The following is a 22,203-nucleotide window of genomic DNA, read 5'->3' as shown; positions in this document are numbered from 1 at the left end:
ACAAGAGTTAACTCAAGGTCAATAAAAAAATCTAAACATAAGGGCTAAAACTATAAAAGAAAAACTCTTCAAGAAAACAGATGCAACTCTTCATCACCTCAAATTAAGTAGTATTTGTTAGATATGACACCTAAAACACAAGCAAAAAAAATAAACTTGATTTCATCAAAATTAAAAACTTTTGTGCTTCAAAGGACACTATCAAGAAAATTAAAAGGATTAGCTAGGCTTGGGGGTGCATGCCTATAATCTCAGCTACTTGGGCGGCTGAGGTGAGAGGATCGCTTGGGACCAGGAGTTCAAGACTAGCCTGGGCAACATAACAAGACCTGATCTCTCCAAAAAATAAAAAAATTAGCCAGGTAGGGTGGTGTGTGACTGTAGTCCTAGCTACTCAGGAGGCTGGGGAAGGAAGGTCACTGGAGCCAAGGTTGCAGTGAGCCATGTTCATACCACTGCACTCTAGCCTGGGCAACAGAGCCAGACCCTGTCTCCTTGGGGGGCGGTAAAAAAAAAAAAGGGCCGGCCATGGTGACTCACACCTGTAATCCCAGGACTGACAGGCCGAGGCGGGTGGATCACGAGGTCAGGAGATTGAGACCATCCTGGCGACAGCGTGAGACTCTGTCTCAAGAAAAAATGAAAAATCTATATGGGTTTTTATCATTATAGAATGGGAGAAAAACATTTGTAATCATCCATCTAATAAGGGTCTAGTATCGAGAATATGTAAAGAACTCTTTGATTTCAGCAACAAAAAGATAAATCATCCAATTTTATTTATTTTTATTTATTCATTTTTTTTGAGACGGACTTTCGACTTGTCCCCCAGGCTGGACTGCAGTGGTGCAATCTCGGCTCACTGCAACCTCCGCCTCCCAGGTTCAAGCAATTCTCCTGTCTCGGCCTCCTGAGTAGCTGAGATTACAGGCATGTGTCAACACGCCTGACTAATTTTTGTATTTTTTTTTTTTTTTTGAGACGGAGTTTCGCTCGTTACCCAGGCTGGAGTGCAACAGCGCGATCTCGGCTCACTGCAACCTCCGCCTCCTGGGTTCAGGCGATTCTCCTGCCTCAGCCTCCTGAGTAGCTGGGATTACAGGCACGCGCCACCATGCCCGGCTAATTTTTTGTATTTTTATTAGAGACGAGGTTTCACCATGTTGACCAGGATGGTCTTGATCTCTTGACCTCGTGATCCACCCGCCTTGGCCTCCCAAAGTGCTGGGATTACAGGCGTGAGCCACCGCGCCTGGCCTAATTTTTGTATTTTTAGTAGAGACGGGGTTTCACCATATTGGTCAGGCTGGTCTCAAACTCTTGACCTCATGATCCTCTTGCCTTGGCCTCCCAAAGTGCCGAGATTACAGCTGTGAGCCACCTTGCCTGGTCAAATCATCTAATTTTAAAATAGGCAAAGGATTTAAACAGGAATTTCTCCAAAGAAGATAAAGGAATACCCAATAAGCACATGGGAAGATATGCAACACCAGGAAGAAAGCAAAGCACCTCTCTGAATGTTGTAAGCCATTCTAGCAAATTATCAATCCTGTGGAGGGAGTCACAGTCTGATTTATAGCCTGTCAGTCAGAGGGACAAGTGGCCCAGGACTTGCAGCTGGCAAAGGATTTAAACAGGAATTTCTCCAAAGAGAAAGACTGCCTCAGTGGAGGCCCTCTTGTGGGACTGGGTCTCTAACCTGTGGCATCAGACACCAGCTCCAAGTAGACAGTGTCACAACTGAACTGAATTGTTGGACACCTAGCTGGTGTAGAAGAGTTGGAGAAGTGGGATTAGAGAAGATACCAGGTATTTGATGTCAGGAGGAAAAAAGGCTCTTTTTTTTTTTCTTGAGATGGAGTCTCACTCTGTCACCCAGGCTGGAGTGCAGTGGTGTGATCTTGGCTCACTGCAACCTCTGCTTCCTGGGTTCAAGCAATTCTCCTGCCTCAGTCTCCCAAGTAGCTGGGATTACAGGTGACTGCTACCATGCCTGGCTAATTTTTGTATTTTCAGTAGAGACAGGATTTCACCATGTTGGTCAGGCTGGTCTCGAACTCCTTACCTCAGGTTATCCACCCACCTCAGCCTCCCAAAGTGCTGGGATTACAGGAGTGAGCCACTGCACCCAGCGATTTTTTTTTTTTTTGAGACCGAGTCTTGCTGTCTTCTAGGCTGGAGTGCAGTGGTGCGATCTCAGCTCTCTGCAACTTCCACTTCCTGGGTTCCAGAGATGCTCCAGTCTCAGCTTCCCAAGTAGCAGGGATTACAGGTGCCCACCACCATGCCCAGCTAATTTTTTGTATTTTAGTAGAGATGAGATTTTGCCACGTTGGCCAAACTGGTCTTGAACTCCTGACTTCAAGTGATCTGCCCACCTCGGCCTCTCAAAGAGCTGAGATTACAAGGCATGAGCCACTGCGCCTGGCTAAAAAGATGTTTAACTCAGCAATTCAATCTGTAGGTATATACATGATTATTCACAGTAGCATAATTCCTAATAGTCAAAGAGGAGAAATAATCCAAATATTCATCAACTAATTAGATAAAACATGGTATATCATGGTATAGTAGAATATTATTAGGCCATTAAAAAGTCTCCAAAGTACTAACACATGATGCAACATATATGAACCTTGAAAACATGATGAAGTGAAAAAAGGCAGACACAAAACACCACATACTGTATGTTTCCATTTATCTGGAAATGTCCAGAATAGGCAAATCCAGAGATAGAAAGTGGGCTGCCAGGTTAGGGGAGCCAGGAATTGAGACTGGCTGCTAATGGGCATGGGGTTTCTTTTTGAGGTTATGAAAATGTTCAGAATTAGATAGTAATGATAGTTGTACAATCTCGTGAATATAAAAGCCACTGAATTACACAGTTTAAAAGCGTAAATTTAGGCTGAGCATGACAAGGAGGCTCCGTATAAAAAAAAAAAAAAAAAAAGCAGGGTGAATTTTATCTAAATATCACAGCGTAACTCAGTTTCTTCACAGGTGCCTACAGACCCAGGCAGCTATCTACACCATTCACACTGAGTGATGTGTTTCGTCGCACACACTCCAGTACTTCCTGCAGAGTCTAGGGGAACTGTGAGCACTGCTACACGGGAATGGGATGTATCCTAACTCGAACGCATCCTGGGTTACCAGCCTGCCCATTCCTGGGACAGGTCCTGGCCTGACAGCTCCATCCCTGGACGCTGGAGCTCTGTTAACATACGGGACCCCAGGGCCTGTCTTTGTAGCGCTCCCAGTGCAGTGACACTCTCAGGGCTCACCCACATGCACGAGACCTAGAAAGGCCACAGGACAGGACCCACAGCCTGTTACAGGGAGCAGCAGGGCTCCCCTGAAGTAGGTTCCCTAGAGCAGCCCAGGGGCCAGTCTCATGCTCCCAGCTATGGCTCAGGGACTAGGGAATGAAACCACATCCAGGGTGGTGGGTGCAGGAGGAGCACTCTGGCTTAGAAGCCCCAGTCCCTGAACAGGAGCTGAGGTCTCTTGTAAGAGCGCTAGGCTCTGCCTCAGGGCACCTGCATCTCCAGCACTTCCCACGCAGAGATGCAGGGGCCATGTTCAGCCCCTACCCAGGGTGCTCTCTACTTCCTTCCCTGCAGGCGCCACCTCCACCTCCAGCAGAGCGCAGGCCACCTGGTGGCTTAGCTGATGCTGCTGCTCCAGCCCACAGGGGAGCTGGAAAGGCGGCCACGGGCATGAGTACACAAAGGGGAAGGGTGTCTTGCAAATCCTTTATTCACACAGACAGAAACGAACAGACAGCATGGCACAAGCATGGCTGTCCTCTAGCCACACAACAGAGGACAAGAGCCAGGCCTCTGGCCGCTCAGCCAGGCCTAGTGCCACGGGAATGAAGAGCAGTTTAACTCTACAGCCCCCTGCTCTGTTTTTCACCTCAGTTCTGCCATTTCCTATGTACTCTGGGGCTACTTAGTTTTCTTCTGTGCCTCAGTTTACTCAACTGTGTAAGGGAGATGGCGGTAGCATCTCCATCCGTGGTTTTGCGTTCCATGGTTTCAGTTGCCCGAAGTCAAGTGGGGTCTGAAAATATTAAATGGAAAATTCCAGAAACGAACAAGTCATAGGTTTTGAACTGCACGCTGTTCTGAGTAGCGTGATGAAATCTCCCAATGTCCTGCTCCAACCTGCCCAGGAGGTGACACCTCTCTTTGTCCAGCACATTCATGGTGTAGACGCTCCCCACCTGTCAGCCAAGCTGGAGTACAATGGCGTGATCTCAGCTCACTGCAACCTCCGCCTCCTGGGTTCAAATGATTCTCCTGCCCTAGCCTCCTGAATAGCTGGCATTACAGGTGCCTGGTACCACACCCAACTATTTCACCATGTTGGCCAGCCTGATCTCGAACTCCTGACCTCACGTGATCCACCTGGCCTCCCAAAGTGATTAGAGGCGTGAGCCACTGTGGCTGGCCATTATGCTGTACTTCTCCATTTTTCTGATTTTTGGCTGGGCGTGGTGGCTCACACCTGTAATCCTAGCACTTTGGGAGGCTGAGGCGGGAGGATCATCTGAGGTCAGGAGTATTTATGTATCCTGCATATTTACGAGGCATGCACTCAGTTTTCAGTAAGTGTGGTGAATTCGGGGTTCTGCCTCTTTCCCTGGACTTAGCAGTATGCCTGGTAACAAGCCGCAGTGCTGCAGTGTGGACGGGCCCCCGCTCAGCAGACATTATGGTGCTTCTGCTGCCTGCTGAGCCTCAGCCTGGGGGTGTTTGAGCCAAGTGCAAGGAGACCTGTCCTGACCTGATGCCTGTGTCAGTGGTCAGGTGGCAGCAACTGCTGCCCCTGCCTGCGGGGTGCTCCCGTGGTCACCCTAACAGCAGCGACCACAAGCAAGCCCTTCTGTGTCAGTCCCCCCTGCCCTGCCACACCGATGGGGTGCTGCCTGGGCTCAAGTGATCCGCCCCGAAAGTAGTGGGATTACAGGTGTGCGCCACCGCGCCTGGCTCTCCACATGAATTCTTACACTTGGTTCACGACCATCATTTTCCTGCTTCCTGGCATATGTATAGTATGTGTAGCTAAACTCTTCTAGAAAAGGGGCTGAGGATTTTATACTGCCATGCACCATTGATGTAACTCCACCAGCACTGAGTCCGAAGACTGAAAACATTCCCCCATCTTGATGGTACACTCAAACTAAACCATCTTGATGGCACCTTCCCCCCACCGCATAGACACTCTGGGCATTAACTACATTAGAGGAATCCTCCCACAATACTGCCTGCCTTACAAATGAGATTCAATTTTGAGACCGGCAGAACTGAAATCACAGTATTCTGCTGTTTGTACTTCAAATTAAATCACGCATTTTTCTGCACTGCTGCAGAATATCCCAGTGAAAGCCAGTGAGTGCGTAGGCCACCGCAGCCTTATCTGTCAGCTAGTGCTGGGCATTTTGACTCTTTCCATTCTTCTGCAATGAAAGTACAGCTCAACTCTTCCCATGTCTCACCACATTGTTTTTTTTTTTTTTTTTTTTTTTTGAGACAGGGTCTGGCTCTGTCACTCAGGCTGGAGTACAGTGACACAATCTTGGCTCACTGGAGCCTTCACCTCCTGAGCTCAAGCAATCCTCTGACTTCAACCTCCCGAGTAGCTGGGACTACAGACATGTACTGCCACACTTGGCTAATTATTTTTATATTTATTTATTTATCTATCTATTTATTTTGAGTCAGAATCTCCCACTGTCGCCCAGGCTGTGGTGCAGTGGCGCAATCTCGGCTCACTACAATCTCCACCTCTTGGGTTCAAGAAATTCTCTTGCCTCAGCCTCCGAAGTAGCTGGGACTACAGCCATGCACTGCCACGCCCAGCTAATTTTTTTGTATTTTTAGTAGAGACAGGGTTTCACCATGTTGGCCCTGATGGTTTTGATCTCCCGACCTCGTGATCCGCCCGCCTTGGCCTCCCAAACTGCTGGGATTACAGGCATGAGCCACCACGCCTGGCTATTATTTTTATTTTTAAATTTTTTATAGACACAGGGTTTCACCATGTTGCCCAGGCTGGTCTCAAACTCCTGGGCTCAAGTGAGCTGCCCACCTCAGCCTCCAAAGGTGGTGAAATTACAGGTGTGCGCCATCAAGCCTGGCTCTCTACATGAATTCTTACACATGGTTCACGACCATCATTTTCCTGCTTCCTGGTATACGTGTAGTATGTGTAGCTACATCCTTCTAGAAAAGGGGCTGAGGATTTTATACTGCCATGCACCATTGATGTAACTCCACCAGCGCTGAATCTCATGACTGAAAACATTCCCTTACAAATTCAGTAAGCATGAAATAATGACTTCTGATTAAATATGCACTGTGGGCCAGGCACAGTGGCTCACTCCTACAATCCCACCACTTTGGGAGCGGATCGCTTGAGGTCAAGAGTTTGAGACCAGCCTGGTCAACATGGCAAAACTTCATATCTACCAAAAACACACACACAAAAATTAACTGGGCATGGTGGTGGGTGCCTGTAATCCCAGCTACTTGGGAGGCTGAGGCAGTGACTGCAGTGGGCCAAGATTATGCAACTGAACTTCAGCCTGGACAGAGCGAGACTCCATCTCAAAAAAAATAAACAAATGTGTCTTGTAAAATTTAGAGTTTGAGCAATTTTTTCTTCTTGTAGTCACACCATTGTCTATAAATGTGTGTTACTTCTGTAAACCCGTGGCAGCTTTTCCTGAAGTCCAGATTGCCTGTGTCGTCTTTGCTGCCAGCACTTGCCCTTCCTCAAGTTTCCGGACAGTGATCCGGACAGTGATCCCTGCGTCTGCCCAGCCCTCTGATTCTTCGCCAGCAGGCCTGCTCTTCAGTCCCCCTCCACCCGTCTCCATGGCAGCAGCCAGGCTCTCTGCACAAGCCCCACCTCTGCCTCAGCTAATCCGGCACCTCCCAGCTGGGCTGGAGCCAGCCTGGAGAGGCAGCCTCCTCAGCTGGCCGTTTCCTTGAATTTAGGAGGGATAAACAAGGAGGCAGAGAAAGCCAGGTTGTAGCATGAGAAGGGTAAAGCAGTAGCCTAGGAGAAAAGTTTAAACACAAGGAGGAAGAAACTGCTCTGGTCCCAGCGACTGAGCACAGGCCATAACTGGGGCCAGCTCCACCCACCCCTGAGTACTGAGCCACCTCCACATCTGCTCAGCAAACTCTCCTGCCCAGAAAGTGGGATCAAAAGGAGTCTTAACTAACACAGACATTTTCTTTTTTTTTTTTTTTTTTTTTTTTGAGACAGAGTTTCGCTCTTGTTACCCAGGCTGGAGTGCAATGGCGCGATCTCGGCTCACCGCAACCTCCGCCTCCTGGGTTCAGGCAATTCTCCTGCCTCAGCCTCCTGAGTAGCTGGGATTACAGGCACGCACCACCATGCCCAGCTATTTTTTTTGTATTTTTAGTAGAGACGGGGTTTCACCATGTTGACCAAGATGGTCTCGATCTCTTGACCTTGTGATCCACCCGCCTCGGCCTCCCAAAGTGCTGGGATTACAGGCTTGAGCCACCGCGCCCGGCCAGACATTTTCAACTTTTATGTTCTTGACTATCTCTATCTTCACTCTCAAGCTCAGGAGGGTAGCATTTGTCCAGATAATGGAGAGTCTGTTATATCCTATTAGAAGCTCTACCCCTAGGAACCATGTATCTAACTCTTTAATACACAAATTTAAAAATTAATTTTTAATTTAATTTAATTTAATTTTTTTCTCATGTTGGACGTGTCTTCGACTTTGCAATAATCAACTTTTTTTTTTTTTTTTTTTTGAGACAGAGTGTCGCTCTTGTTACCCAGGCTGGAGTGCAATGGCATGATCTCGGCTCACCGCAACCTCCGCCTCCTGGGTTCAAGCAATTCTCCTGCCTCAGCCTCCTGAGTAGCTGGGACTACAGGCACGCGCCACCATGCCCAGCTAATTTTTTGTATTTTTAGTAGAGACGGGGTTTCACCACGTTGACCAGGATGGTCTCGATCTCTCGACCTTGTGATCCACCCGCCTCGGCCTCCCAAAGTGCTGGGATTACAGGCTTGAGCCAACGCGCCCGGCAATAATCAACTTTTAATAATTAACTTTTTGGCCAGGCATGGTGGCTCACACCTGTAATCCCAGCACTTTGGGAGGCCAAGGTGGGTGGATTGCTTGAGCTCAGGAGTTTGAGACCAGCCTGGGCAACATGGCAAAACTCCGTCTCTACAAAATACACAAAAATTAGCCAGGTGTGGTGGCATGCACCTCTGGTCCCAGCTACCCGGGAGGCTGAGGTGGGAGGATCACTTGAGCCCAGGAGGTCAAGTCTGCAGTGAGCCATGATGGTGCCACTATACTCCAGCCTGGTAGACAGAGTGAGACCTCTCTCAAAAAAAAAAAAATAAATAAATAATAATAATAATAATAATAATTAACATTTGATCCATTGGAATAGATTTGTATTTTAGGGAGAATTAATCTAAATTTGTTCTTTTGGACCAAAAGTAATTAGTTTCTCCAATCTCATGTATTCAACAAAGCTCCCCTTCTCTTGGCTCTTGGGGGCCTCTATCCTCACGCGTTGGTGCAACTGTGTACAAGATGTGTGCTCTGGCCCAAGGAGACATGCCAGCTGCTCCACTCCCATTGCAGGCACTGCGGCTTGCTGACTATTTCAACAGCTGCTGGAGCAGGCAGCTCCCTTCATGATTCCCTTCCTTAATACACCCTGTCTTATTACCAAATTTATTTTAAAATCTCATTTAAGGCCAGCCTTTCAATACTCAGTAAAGCCATCAGTAGGATTCTGGGATGTTAGGAAGAATCAAAACAACTTCTCCCATCTGTTAGGAGAGTGGCTGTTCTCCAAAGCACCTCCAAGGCATCAGCCGACCTAGTCCCACCTGACACAATGACAGACCTACGGACATGGCACATGCACGCCCACATGCCCACACGTGCACACACACACACGCGCGCACACACACACACACACACACACACACACACACACAGCACATCCTGTGCTGACAGTCATGGGGCGCGGTGAGGCCAGCAAGCACTTGCAATCTGACTCCTGAGGTGAGAATCCAGGCTACGCTACATTCTCACTGTGTGACTCTGGTGAAGCCTCAGGTTGCTCATCTATAAAATGGTAAAGATAACAGTACCTACTTCATTGGGTCCCTGTGGGAAACAAAACAGGTAATATATGCACAGGACTTGTGCAGTGCTCAACCCAGACTGTGAGCTTTCATTCTCATGCTTACTGTTAGGACACAGCACCTGCTCCAGCTCTGCCCTGCAAGAGCCCACCTCTCCAGGGCCCGGGCAGCAGCCAGCAAACAGCAGCAGAGGTCCCGGCATGGGGGTGCCTCGAGCTCCCAGCCCTTTCCTCTAAATGAATCAGGTGAGAAAAGGATGAGTAGGAATGGCACTTTAGCCCAATGACAGACTTGGCTTTTGGGGTGAATGATTTTGGATTTTCTATCAGAATTTGGCAGCAGACATCTGTCTAACAAACAGCATGAGATGTTATTTGGATCTAACACTGACGCCAAGAGAAAATAATGAAAGGCCCTTTTGAGCACTGAGCTGAGATCAGGAATCAGAAGAGAAGCCGGTTTGGAGAGGCAGAAGCTGCAAAGGCTGAGACCTCAGGACCGAAATCAAATGTCAGAGGCTAGTCATCCATCATAACCACCTAAAATCCTCAGAGGAGAGGGAGCTGAAGACTGGAGAGCCATACTTGTGAACTGTGAACCTGGAAAGGGAGGGTTCGAAGGCAGCCTCGGGCTGCAATGATGGCTTCGAAAGACCATGCGGGTGGACAGGGGTGTGCCAATCCCTGCCCCGAAGCAGGCCAAGAACTGCCCTGAACTTCCCCCTTCTCTCATCACCTTTCCTTCACCTTCTCAGGGACTTGCTCACACCCGAACAAAGAAAGCAAAAACACACAAACAAATGCACTAACCAGATTCAGTTCTCAGGGCCAGGCCTTTCATTTTTAGTCTTGAGTGAATAAATTCTTCTTTTTCCTTAAAAAAAAGAGAGATAAGTTCGTCAGTTTGCTCCTTTCTCCCTGTGGATGCCTCCGTGATCATGTCAAAGTCAGAGTCTCCCAAAGAGCCAGAACAGCTGAGGAAGCTCTTCATTGGAGGGTTGAGCTTTGAAACAACCGATGAGAGCCTGGGGTGCCATTTTGAGCAATGGGGACCGATCACGGACTGTGTGGTCACAAGAGATGCAAACACCAAGCGCTCCAGGGGCTTTGGGTTCGTCACGTATGCAGCTGTGGAGGAGGTGGATGCAGCCATGAGTGCAAGGCCACACAAGGGGGATGGAAGAGTTGTGGAACCAGAGAGAGCTGTCTCAAGAGAAGATTCTCGCGGCCGGGCGCGGTGGCTCAAGCCTGTAATCCCAGCACTTTGGGAGGCCGAGGCGGGTGGATCACGAGGTCGAAAGATCGAGACCATCCTGGTCAACATGGTGAAACCCCGTCTCTACTAAAAATACAAAAAAAACTAGCTGGGCGTGGTGGTGCATGCCTGTAATCCCAGCTACTTAGGAGGCTGAGGCAGGAGAATTGCCTGAGCCCAGGAGGCGGAGGTTGCGGTGAGCCGAGATCGCGCCATTGCACTCCAGCCTGGGTAACAAGAGTGAAACTCCGTCTCAAAAAAAAAAAAAGAGAGAAGATTCTCAAAGACCAGGTGCTCCCTTAACTGTGAAAAAAATATTCGTTGGTAGCATTAAAGACGACACTGAAGAACAAAACCTAAGAGATTATTTTGAACAGTATGGAAAAATTGAAGTGACTGAAATCATAACTGACAGAGGCAGTGGCAAGAAAAGGGGCTTTGTCTTTGTAACCTTTGATGACCATGACTCCGTGGATAAGACTGTCATTCAGAAATACCATACTGTGCCGGGCGCAGTGGCTCAAGCCTGTAATCCCAGCACTTTGGGAGGCCGAGGCGGGTGGATCACGAGGTCGAGAGATCAAGATCATCCTGGTCAACATGGTGAAACCCCGTCTCTACTAAAAATACAAAAAACTAGCTGGGCGTGGTGGTGCGTGCCTGTAATCCCAGCTACTCAGGAGGCTGAGGCAGGAGAACTGCCTGAGCCCAGGAGGCGGAGGTTGCGGTGAGCCGAGATCGCGCCATTGCACTCCAGCCTGGGTAACAAGAGCGAAACTCCGTCTCAAAAAAAAAAAAAAAAAAAAGAAATACCATACTGTGAATGGCCACAGCTGTGAAGTTAGGAAAGCCCTCTAAAAGCAAGAGATGGTGAGTGCTTCCTCCAGCCAGAGAGGTTCAAGTGGTTCCAGAAACTTTGGTGGTCGTCATGGAGGTGGTTTCGGTGGGAATGACAACTTTGGTCATGGAGGAAACTTCAGTGGTCATGGTGGCTTTGGTGGCAGCCGTGGTGGTGGTGGATATGGTGGCAGTGGGGATGGCTATCATGGATTTGGTAATGATGGAAGCAATTTTGGAGGTGGTGGAAGCTACAATGATTTTGGCAATTACAACAATCAGTCTTCAAATTTTGGGTCCATGAAGGGAGGAAACTTTGGAGGCAGAAGCTCTGGCCCCTATACTGGTGGCGGCTGATACTTTGCCAAACCACGAAACCAAGGTGGCTATGGCGGTTCCGGTAGCAGCAGTAGCTATGGTAGTGGCAGAAGATTTTAACTAGGAAACAAAGCTTAGCAGGAGAGGAGAGCAGAGAAGTAACACCGAAGTTACAGGTTACAACAGATTTGTGAACTCAGCCAAGCACAGTGGTGGCAGGGACTAGCTGCTACAAAGAAGGCATGATTTAGACAAATGCTCATGTGTATGGGCAAAAAACTCGAGGACTGTATCTGTGACTAATTGTACAACAGGTTATTTTAGTTTCTGTTCTGTGGAAAGTGTAAAGCATTCCAACAAAGGGTTTTAATATATATTTTTTCTTTTTTTGCACCCATGCTGTTGATTGCTAAATGTAATAGTCTGATCGTGACGCTGAATAAATGTCTTTTTTTTTTTAATGTGCTGTGTAAAGTTAGTCTACTCTGAAGCCATCTTGATAAATTTCCCCAACAGTGTGAAGTCAGAATTCTTTCAGGGTGATGCCAGGTTCTATTTGGAATTCATATACAACCTACTTGGGTGGAGAAGCCATTGTCTTCAGAAACCTTGGTGTAGTTGAACTAATAGTTACTGTTGTGACCTGAAGTTCACCATTAAAAGGGATTACCCAAGCAAAATCATGGAATTATTTGTTATAAAAATGATTGTTGGCACATCCTATGCAATATATCTAAATTGAAAATGGTACCAGATAAAATTATAGATGGGAATGAAGCCTGTGTATCATCCAGGGTTATCATGTGTAATCAATAAATGATTTAATTCTCTTGGGGGGAAAAAAAAAAGGCTCTTAGCTGGGCATGGTGGCGCATGCCTGTAATCCCAGCTACTCCGGAGGCTGAGGCAGGAGAATTGCCTGAACCCAGGAGGCGGAGGTTGCGGTGAGCCGAGATTGCGCCATTGCACTCCAGCCTGGGTAACAAGAGCGAAACTCCGTCTCAAAAAAAAAAAAAAAGGCTCTCGGAACTCCTTTCTCTGTCTCTCCATTTTTCTCTGGCTACAGCACAGCTCTCAGTGTCCTGGGGAAGTTCAGATGTTGTCTTCCTGAGAAGCGGGTGGCCCATCTCTAAGCCCGTTTAAAACCCTCTTAATGTGGTTAAAAGTTCTGTGCTTGAAACAGGATTTGAAAAAAAAAAAAAAATCCATAAACTTTGGGAGGCACTGCTTGTTTATAAATCCACAGAATAGGCTGGGTGTGGTAGCTCACACCTGTAATCCCAGCACTTTGGGAGGCTGAGGTGGGTGATCACCTGAGGTCAGGAGTTCAAGACCAGCCTGGCCAATGTGGAGAAATCCTGTCTCTACCAAAAGTACAAAAAATTAGCCGGGTGTGGTGGCGAGCACTTGTAATCCCAGCTACTCAGGAGGCTGAGGCAGGAGAACTGCTTGAACCTAGGAAGTGATGGTTGCAGTGGGATGAAACCACGCCACTGTACTCCAGCCTTGGGCATCAGAGTGAGACTCTGTCTCAAAAAAAAAAAAAAAAAAAAAAAAAAAAAATCCACAGAATACAATAAATTTACTCTCCCTGACATAGCCCACCCAAATGGAAAATCAAAATTTAAATGTTTTTCTTCTGGATTAGACTGTATTTCTTTCTTATACAGTCTATTTGTAAGTATCTGTTAAGAATTTTGGGCCGGGCGCGGTGGCTCAAGCCTGTAATCCCAGCACTTTGGGAGGCTGAGGTGGGTGGATCACGAGGTCAAGAGATCAAGACCATACTGGTCAACATGGTGAAACCCCATCTCTACTAAAAAAACAAAAAAATTAGCTGGGCGTGGTGGCGCGTGCCTGTGATCCCAGCTACTCAGGAGGCTGAGGCAGGAGAATTGCTTGAACCCAGGAGGCGGAGGTTGCGGTGAGCGGAGATCGCGCCATTGCACTCCAGCCTGGGTAACAAGAGCGACACTTCATCTCAAAAAAAAAAAAAAAAAAAAAAAAAGAATTTTGAATTCTCAGCTGGGCTCAGTGGCTGATGCCTGTAATCCCAGCACTTTGGGAGGCCAAAGTGGATGGATCACGAGGCCAGGAGAAGAAGACCGTCCTGGCCAACATGGTGAAACTCCATCGCTACTAAAAACACAAAAATTAGCTGGGCATAGCAGTGTGTGCCTGTAATCCCAGCCATTTAGGAGCTGAGGCAGGAAAATCACTTGGACTCGGGAGGCAAAGGCTGCAGTGGCCAAGATCGCACCACTGTACTCCAGCCTGGCAACTGAGCTAAACTCCCTCTTAAAAAAAAAAAAAAAAAAAAAAATTTGAATTCTTGTGAAGAATGACAACACATCACAAAAAGTGGGTTTTTTCTGGCCGGGTGCAGTGGCTCACGCCTATAATCCTAGAATTTTGGGAGGCTAAGGCGGGCGGATCACCTGAAGTCAGGAGTTTGAGATCAGCATGACCAAGAAACCCTGTCTGTACTAAAAATACAAAATTAGCCAGGCGTGGTGGTGCATGCTTGTAATCCTAGCTACTCTGGAGGCTGCGACAGGAGAATCACTTGAACCTGGAAGGCAGAGGCTGCGGTGAGCCGAGATTGCACCATTGCACTCCAGCCTGGGCAACAAGAGCAGAACTCCATCTCAAACAAATAAACAAAAAAAACTGGGTTTTTTTGTTTTTGGTTTTTGTTTTTGTGGCAGGGTCTCACTCCTGTTGCCCAGACTGAAGTACAGTGGCGTGAGCTTGCTCACTGCAACCTCCACCTCCCAGGTTCTAGCAATTCTTGTGCCTCAGCCTCCTGAGTAGCTGGAATTACAGGCATGTGCCACCACACTTGGCTAATTTTTGTATTTTTAGTAGAGATAAGGTTTCGCTATGTAGACCAGCCAGCTCTCGAACTCCTGGATTCAACTGATCTGCCCATCTCAGCCTCCGAAAGTGCTGGGATTGCAGAGCTACCATGCTTCACCTAAAAAACAAACAAACTGGTATTCTCATGAACATAAACACACACACACACACACACACACACACACGAGTATAAATCATGTACTTCCAGTTCTGGCTCTGCTGCTCACAAATCGCTTCCTTTCAAAGTCTCAAGATTTGTGGTTCTATGAATGACCAATGTTTCTTATATAGTTATACATTATTTTTTAAATTATATGTATATACACATACACACGTATGTACACACGGAGCAGGGAGGGACTGAGACGGTACTACCACAGAGCAAAGAGCAAAGCAAATACTAAGCATCTAGCACCCTCAAGTGGTCAACTGTATCATTTCTCATTCTGATCTAAAACTTAACACTTACCTTACTGAAACTCAAATTCTGGCTTGCCCAGAACTGTTGATTCCATTCTTGTGTTTCTTGTCTTAATTTTCTGAGCTTTTGCTCCAATGGTGATTCATCTTCAGGTATGTAAAAGTGAACAGGTCGAAGGTTTGAATATTTATCTGGGGGTCCTATCCAATCATGGCAAGACTTTCTTGGAGGGCAGAATCTTGAGACCTTTAACAAAGTAAATGGGATTAACATAAGACAAAATGAATCTCTAGTATAAAGTATACAATCTGGATTGACTGATTGATTGATTCTGAGGTGGAGTCTTACTCTGTCGCCCAGGCTACAGTACAGTGGTGCAATCTCAGCTCACTGCAACCTCTGCCTCCCATGTCCAAGCAATTCTCCTGCCTCAGCCTCCTGAGTAGCTGGGACTACAGGCTCCCACTACCACGCCTGGCTAATTTTTCTGGTTTTTTACTTTCAGTAGAGACAAGGTTTCACCATGTTGGCCAGACCTCAGGTAATCTGCCTGCCTCGGCCTCCCAAAGTGCTGGGATTACAGGCACAAGCCGCTGTGCCAGGCTATTTATTTATTTATTTATTTTGAGATAAAGTCTCACTCTGTCACCAGGCTGGAGTACAGTGGCACAATCTTGGGTCACTGCAACCTCTGACTCCCTGGGCGATTCTCCTCCCTCAGCTTCCCGAATAGCTGGGATTACAGGCGCCTGCCCCCATGCCCAGCTAATTTTTGTATTTTTAGTAGAGATGGTGTTTCACCATGTTGGCCGGGATGGTCTCGATATTCTGAACTTATGATCCACCTACCTCGGACTCCCAAAGTGCTGGGACTACAGGCCTGAGACACTGTGCCCAGCCCAATCTGGATTTAGGTAACAAGTTCCTTGTTACCTTCCACTTTTTAAATTTTTGAGACAGAGTCTCGCTCTGTTGCCCAGGCTGGAGTGCAGTGGTGTGATCTCGGCTCACTGCAACATCCCCCTCCCGGGTTTAAGCAATTCTCCGCCTCAGCCTCCGGAGTACCTGGGACTACAGGTTCGTGCCACCACGCCCAACCCTAAATTCTTTCTTTACTGCAATGCCATGGTCTCCGTGAATGGATTTTGTTTGTGCAATGTGCAGGAAGAATTGTCTGGCAGTTACACTGTGAGGACCCTGCTATTCGAGAACTGAAACTACGCTGTTCGTCATCAGGATTAAAATATTGATTTGATGCTGGATCAATTTAGGAATCTTTTTTTTTTTTTTAAGGCTAGTCAAGTGAAGCAGCAGGAGTGGAGAAGGAACAAAGAAATCTGTAACTGGTTGTGATCAATCAGTTGTAAACCCCACTGTACTCGGACCAGCCAGGAATCGTTTTTAGAAAGTCAAGGCAAGATTGCAACACAGACCTTCAACATTTTACCCATTAGTCTAAAAATTACATACAATCACCAAATTTCCCATTAAAAGAATAAGACTTACATTTCCAAGAATGTTGACTTTTATTATTTTTTTCTTTACCACACATTAAAGGACTGGGAAAATGTTGATGAGCTTCTCCTCCAGGCCTTTGCATCTGTGGTATTTGGCTACTGGTAGAAACACTAAGGTGAGTCCCACAAAAGGGACGCACTGTGGCCCGCCCCGCAGACTGTGGCCCAGGACTACGCCTCCTTCCCTCGCCTCCTTCCCTCCTCCGAGCTGACGCGGGTGTCCGCAGCTCAGGGGGTTTCGCGCTAACAGTGCATGACCACTGTCCAGGGCTGAGAAATGTTAAAGGGGCCACCTAACAATTAGCTGCTTTTTCCAGCTGCCCACACAGCACAAACCAAGCTCAATGAGGTGTCAGGAGTGTTCAGTTACTTTTCCCTATTTATCTACTAGTTATTAATTCACATAAACTGCTTTACCAATAAAGCTGGTGTGCCAATGTTTTCAAATCATTGTTTGCCATGATAATGTGAGTGATGTTCTCTTCCTCTGCTCTTCCCTATAACTGAGGAGCTACTCTTTAAAAGGGTGGAGAAGCAGCTTGGGGGAGGAAAATGTCCTTTGGTAAGAGGGAGAGTCCCTTTGTAGTGCAAATAATTATCATAATTGCTAGTTTCTACAGTACAGCCCAAGATTCATGGTGTCCCATTGGCTGTGCTGGGGAGAGAAGGCTCTTCTATCCCACCCTGTGGTCTGTGGGGAGGGCACGCTAGACCCTCACAGTCTCCTGAGAAGCAGCCTCAGTTCTGCCCTCCTCACAGAGAGGCACGTGCATATTCCTGCTGGTCAGGCCAAAACTTCGTCTTTGGGTCTGGGAGGGGAGTTAACCTTCCAGTTCTTGTCAAAATCTTTTTTCGGCCAGGCGCGGTGGCTCACATCTGTAATCTCAGCATTTTGGGAGGCCGAGACAAGTGGATCATTTGAGGTCAGGAGTTCAAGACCAGCCTGGCCAACATGGTGAAATTCTGTTTCTACTAAAAATACAAAAAATGAACCGGGCGTGGTGGCACAAATCTGTAATCCCAGCTACCAGGGAGGCTGAGGCACAAGAACTGCTTGAAGCCAGGAGGTGGAGGTTGCAGTGAGCTGAGATCATGTCACTGCACTCTAGCCTGGGTGACAGAGTGAGACCCTGTCTCAAAAAAAAAAAAAAAAGAAAAGAAAATAATAAATCTCTTCTCTTAACTGTAAATTGGCAGGCTGGGCAGCCCCACAGCGGACTTCTCCATGCTGGCTCTTTAGTCCCCTCTTTTATTAAGCTCCTGAATACTCCACCAGGAAGCACTCCCACCCCACATCCCTCCCTCCAGAAGCCAAGATTTGGAACGGGAGACACTGAGGCATTTCCCCTGCACCCAAAGCTACCACGGGGAAACCACCAGGGAACAATGAAGAGAACATGTCGGCAGGTTTTTAGCATTCTTGCTTCGGGTTCTAACAACTCTCAGTTCTATAAAGGCTTTGAGTTCCCATCTGAGAAGGAGTCAGGAACTTCCATATTTACTGAGGGTGAGGATCCCCAACCCCCTATTCTTTTATTTGTTTTGTTTTGTTTTTTTGAGATGGAGTGTCACTCTATCGCTCAGGCTGGAGTGCAGTGTTGTGAGCTCAGCTCACTGCAACCTTACCCTCCCGGGTTCAAGCAATTCCCTGCCTCAGCCTCCCAAGTAGCTAGGATTATAAGCACGTTACACTATACCTGGCTAATTTTTGTTATTTTTAGTAGAGTCAGGGTTTTACCACGTAGGCCAGGCTGATCTCGAACTCCTGACCTCGTGATCCACCCGCCTCAGACTCCCAAAGTGCTGGGATTATAGGTGTGAGCCACCACACCTGGCCCCCAGCCCCCTTTCTATATAGATGCTAGACAAATCTGCAAACCAGATCCAGCAATATAAAAGAAGGATAATCCACCAGAAGGCCAAACACTAGAAAGTCAATGAAAATGGTCTCCTCATTTCAGAAGCCTAGCTCTGTTGTCCAAGCTGGAGTGTAGTGGCGTGATCTCGGCTCACTGAAACCTCTACCTCACGGGTTCAAGCGATTCACCACCACACCCAGCTAATTTTTGTATTTTTAGTAGAGACAACGTTTCACTGTGTTGACCAGGCTGGTCTCAAACCCCTGACCTGGTGATCCACTTGCCTTGGCCTCCCAAAGTGCTGAGATTCCAAGTGTGAGCCATCACGCCTGGCCGGCCCTATTTTTATTATCTTTTTTTAAATTTTTTTATTTTTTTGAGACAGAGTTTCACTCTCATTACCCAGGCTGGAGTGCAATGGCGTGATCTCGGCTCACTGCAACCTCCGCCTCCTGGGTTCAGGCAATTCTCCTGCCTCAGCCTCCTGAGTAGCTGGGATTACAGGTACGCACCCCATGCCCAGCTAACTTTTTGTATTTTTAGTAGAGACGGGGTTTCACCTTGTTGACCAGGATGGTCTCGATCTCTTGACCTTGTGATTCATCAGCCTTGGCCTCCCAAAGTGCTGGGATTACAGGCTTGAGCCACCGCGCCCAGCTATTTTTATTATAAGGCTCTAGTCAACAATCTCTTTCCCACCACCAACAGACATAAGGCCTGCACCTCAGTGTTATCTAAAGATGATTATTTGTGGTCTGGGCTTGGTGGTTCACACGTGTAATCCCAGCACCTTGGGAGGCCGAGGCAGGTGGATTGCTTGAGCTCAGGAGTTCGAGACCAGCTTGGACAACAAAGTGAGACTCCATCTCTACAAAAAAAATGTTTAATCAGCCAGGCGTGGTGGGATGTGCCTATAGCCCCAGCTACCAAAGAGGCTGAAGCAGGAAGATTACCTGAGTCAGTGAGGTTGAGCCTGTGGTGGGCTGTGTTTGCGCTACTGCACTCCAGCCTGGGCAACACAGCAAGACCCTAGCTTCAAAAAAGGGAAAAGGAGCCGGGCGCGGTGGCTCAAGCCTGTAATCCCAGCACTTTGGGAGGCCAAGGCAGGTGGATCACAAGGTCAAGAGATCAAGACCATCCTGGTCAACATGGTGAAACCCCGTCTCTACTAAAAATACAAAAAATTAGCTGGGCATGGTGGCACGTGCCTGTAATCCCAGCTACTCATGAGGCTGAGGCAGGAGAATTGCCTGAACCCAGGAGGTGGAGGTTGCAGTGAGCCAAGATCGCTCCATTGCACTCCAGCCTGGGTAACAAGAGTGAAACTCCGTCTCAAAAAAAAAAAAAGGGAAAAGGATCGTTATTTGTGGGCTCGTTCCAATCCTCCTCCTCTTGGAAGTGGGCAGGCCCAGGCTGGTGCTCCCTTTGTGTCCTCAGGAGACCCTGTCTGGAGCTGCAAACGATAAACTTCTGATGGATTCCCAAGGTGGATTCAGCCTTTCTTTGTAAACATCAATCTGTCTGTCCCTGCACCACCACACAAAGGCCGAGCACCACTCTAGGCACCAGGGAGGCACGTGTTAGCGTGCAGAGCTCCTGCCTGTAGAGCCACCTGTGCGTGTGTGAAAGGAGGCTCACACGTGTATTTCTGTATCTCTGGTACCCCATGAAGAGCCTGTGCAGGAAATATGAACCACCACGACACAAATGTTTCCATTGGTGTTTTAAGCACCATAATACAGGACACGGTTTTCAAAAAGGCATAAGAGGCTTCATGAGATATCTTGCTTAAATCAACATGCAATGGATCACTTTTTTTTTTAAAGATGGGGTTTCTCCATCATGGCCAGGCTGGTCTTGAACTCCTGACCTCAGGTGATCCACCCACCTCGGCCTCCCAAAGTGCCAGGATTACAGGCGTGAACCACCGCACCTGGTTGGTTTTTTTTTTTTTTTGAGAAGGAGTCTTGCTCCATCGCCCAGGCAGGAGTGCAATGGCATGATCTCACCTCACTGCAACCTCTGCCTCCAAGCGATTCTTCTGCCTCAGTCTCCCAAGTAGCTGGGATTACAGGCACCCCCCATCATGCCCAACTGATTTTTGTATTAATGTAGAGAGAGAGTTTCACAATATTGGCCAGGCTGGTCTTGAACTCCAGACCTCAGGTGATCCACCCACCTCTGCCTCCCAAAGTGCTGGGATTACAGGTGTGAGCCACCATGCCCAGCTGGATCAATCCTATCTACCAGTTTAGTAACTCTAAACCTCTAACCAAGAAGAAGATGGGGTTAAAATGGCCTGTTCTTATGAAAACTCAGGTTCAAATGTCTTGTAGCTTCTACCAGACACAGAAGAATTCAAACCTTACTAAACAATCCATGGAAACATAAAAAGAAGGTATACACCACAGCTCATTTTTGAAGCTAAAAGTGACTTTGGCCCGGGTATGGAGGTTCACACCTGTAATCTCAGCACTTTGGGAGGCCGAGGTGGGCGGATCATGAGGTCAGGAGTTCGAGACCAGCCTGGCCAACATCGTGAAACCCCATCTCTACTAAAAACACAAAAAATTAGTTGGGCACGGTGGTGGATGCCTGTAATCCCAGCTACTCAGGAGGCTGAGGCAGGAGAATCGCTTGAACCTGTGAGGTGGAGGTGGCAGTGAGCCGAGATCATGTCATTGCACTCCAGCCTGGGCAACAGAGCAAGATGCCGTCCCAAAAAAAAAAGTGAGTTTGATACTTAGGAATTACAGATGCTAGACAAACCAGCAAACCATGTTCTGCAATATAGAAAAAGGATAAGTGGGTAGAGTGGCTCACATCTGTAATCTCGGTACTTTACGAGGCCAAGGTGGGATGATTACCTGAGGCCAGAAGTTGGGAGACCAGCCTGGGCAACAGAGTGAGGCTCTGTCCCTACAAAAAAAAAAAAATTGTTTTTAATTAGCCGGGTGCAATGGCACCTGAAAGTCCTAGCTACTCAGGGGACTGGAGCAAGAGGATCCCTTGAGCCCAGGGGTTCGAGGTTACAGGCAGCCATGATCATGCCACTGCACTCTAGCCTGGGCAACAGAGTGAGACTCCATCTCTTAAAAAATAAGAAAGGCCAGGCACAGAGGTTCATGCCTGTAATCCCAGCACTTTGGGAGGCTGAGGCAGGTGGAGAACCTAAGGTCAGGAGTTCAAGCCCAGCCTGGCCAACAGGGTGAAACCCCATCTCTACTAAAAATACAAAAATTAGCTGGATATGGTGATAGGTGCCTGTAATCCCAGCAATTCAGGAGGCTGAAGAAGGACAATTGCTTGAACCTGGGAGGTAGAGGTTGCAATGAGCCAAGATCACACCATTGCACTTCAGCCTGGGCGACGAGAGTGCAACTCTGTCTCAAAAAAAAAAAAAAAAAAAAAAAAAACGAAAAAGAAAAACAAAATCACTGTATCCTGATGGAAAAACACACCACCAATGAAGCAGTCTCCCCTGAACCATCTCTCAAAAAGTTAAATCTGAATGTGGCTGGCCAGGTGCGATGGCTCACACCTGTAATCCCAGCACTCTGGGAGGCTGAAGTGGGCAGATCACCTGAGGTCTGGAGTTCAAGACCAGCTTGGCCAACATGGTGAAATCCTGTCTCTACAAAAAATACAAAAATTAGCCGGGTATGGTGGCAGGCGAGTGTAATCCCAGCTACTGGGGAGGCTGAGGCAGGAGAATCGCTTGAACCTGGGACATGGAGGTTACAGTGAGCTGAGATCACATCATTGCACTCCAGCCTGGGTGACTGAGCAAGACTCAGTCTCAAAAAAAAGAATGTGGTCAAGGCTCTAGACTATAGCTGTCAATTTACAGGAAACAGAGGTCAGAGGAACATGCTAAATTACACCATGGAGATGCAATCAGCAAAATCCAAAGAAGTTTTTTTTTGTTTTTTGTTTTTTGTTTTGAGACGGAGTTTTGCTCTTGTTA

General features: G+C 47.6%; 1 protein-coding gene across 2 annotated transcripts in view; it reads right to left on the bottom strand.

Annotated features, from left to right (window-relative positions):
- Window positions 1–22,203, bottom strand: part of COA8 (cytochrome c oxidase assembly factor 8) — a 34,631-nt gene that overhangs the window by 9,122 nt on the left and 3,306 nt on the right. For both annotated transcript variants that reach the window (XM_010343947.3, XM_039462927.2), the window contains exons 2-3: window positions 14,909–15,106; window positions 9,981–10,044 (exon numbers count right to left, since the gene is read on the bottom strand). In XM_010343947.3, coding sequence (XP_010342249.1) covers window positions 9,981–10,044; window positions 14,909–15,106 — 262 coding nt within the window. The remainder of the gene's footprint in view (window positions 1–9,980; window positions 10,045–14,908; window positions 15,107–22,203) is intronic.

Source organism: Saimiri boliviensis, chromosome 2 (genome assembly GCF_048565385.1).
Source record: "Saimiri boliviensis isolate mSaiBol1 chromosome 2, mSaiBol1.pri, whole genome shotgun sequence".
NCBI lineage: Eukaryota > Metazoa > Chordata > Mammalia > Primates > Cebidae > Saimiri > Saimiri boliviensis.
The sequence above is the reverse complement of the archived record's forward strand: the minus strand, read 5'-3'. Positions and strand labels throughout refer to the sequence as shown.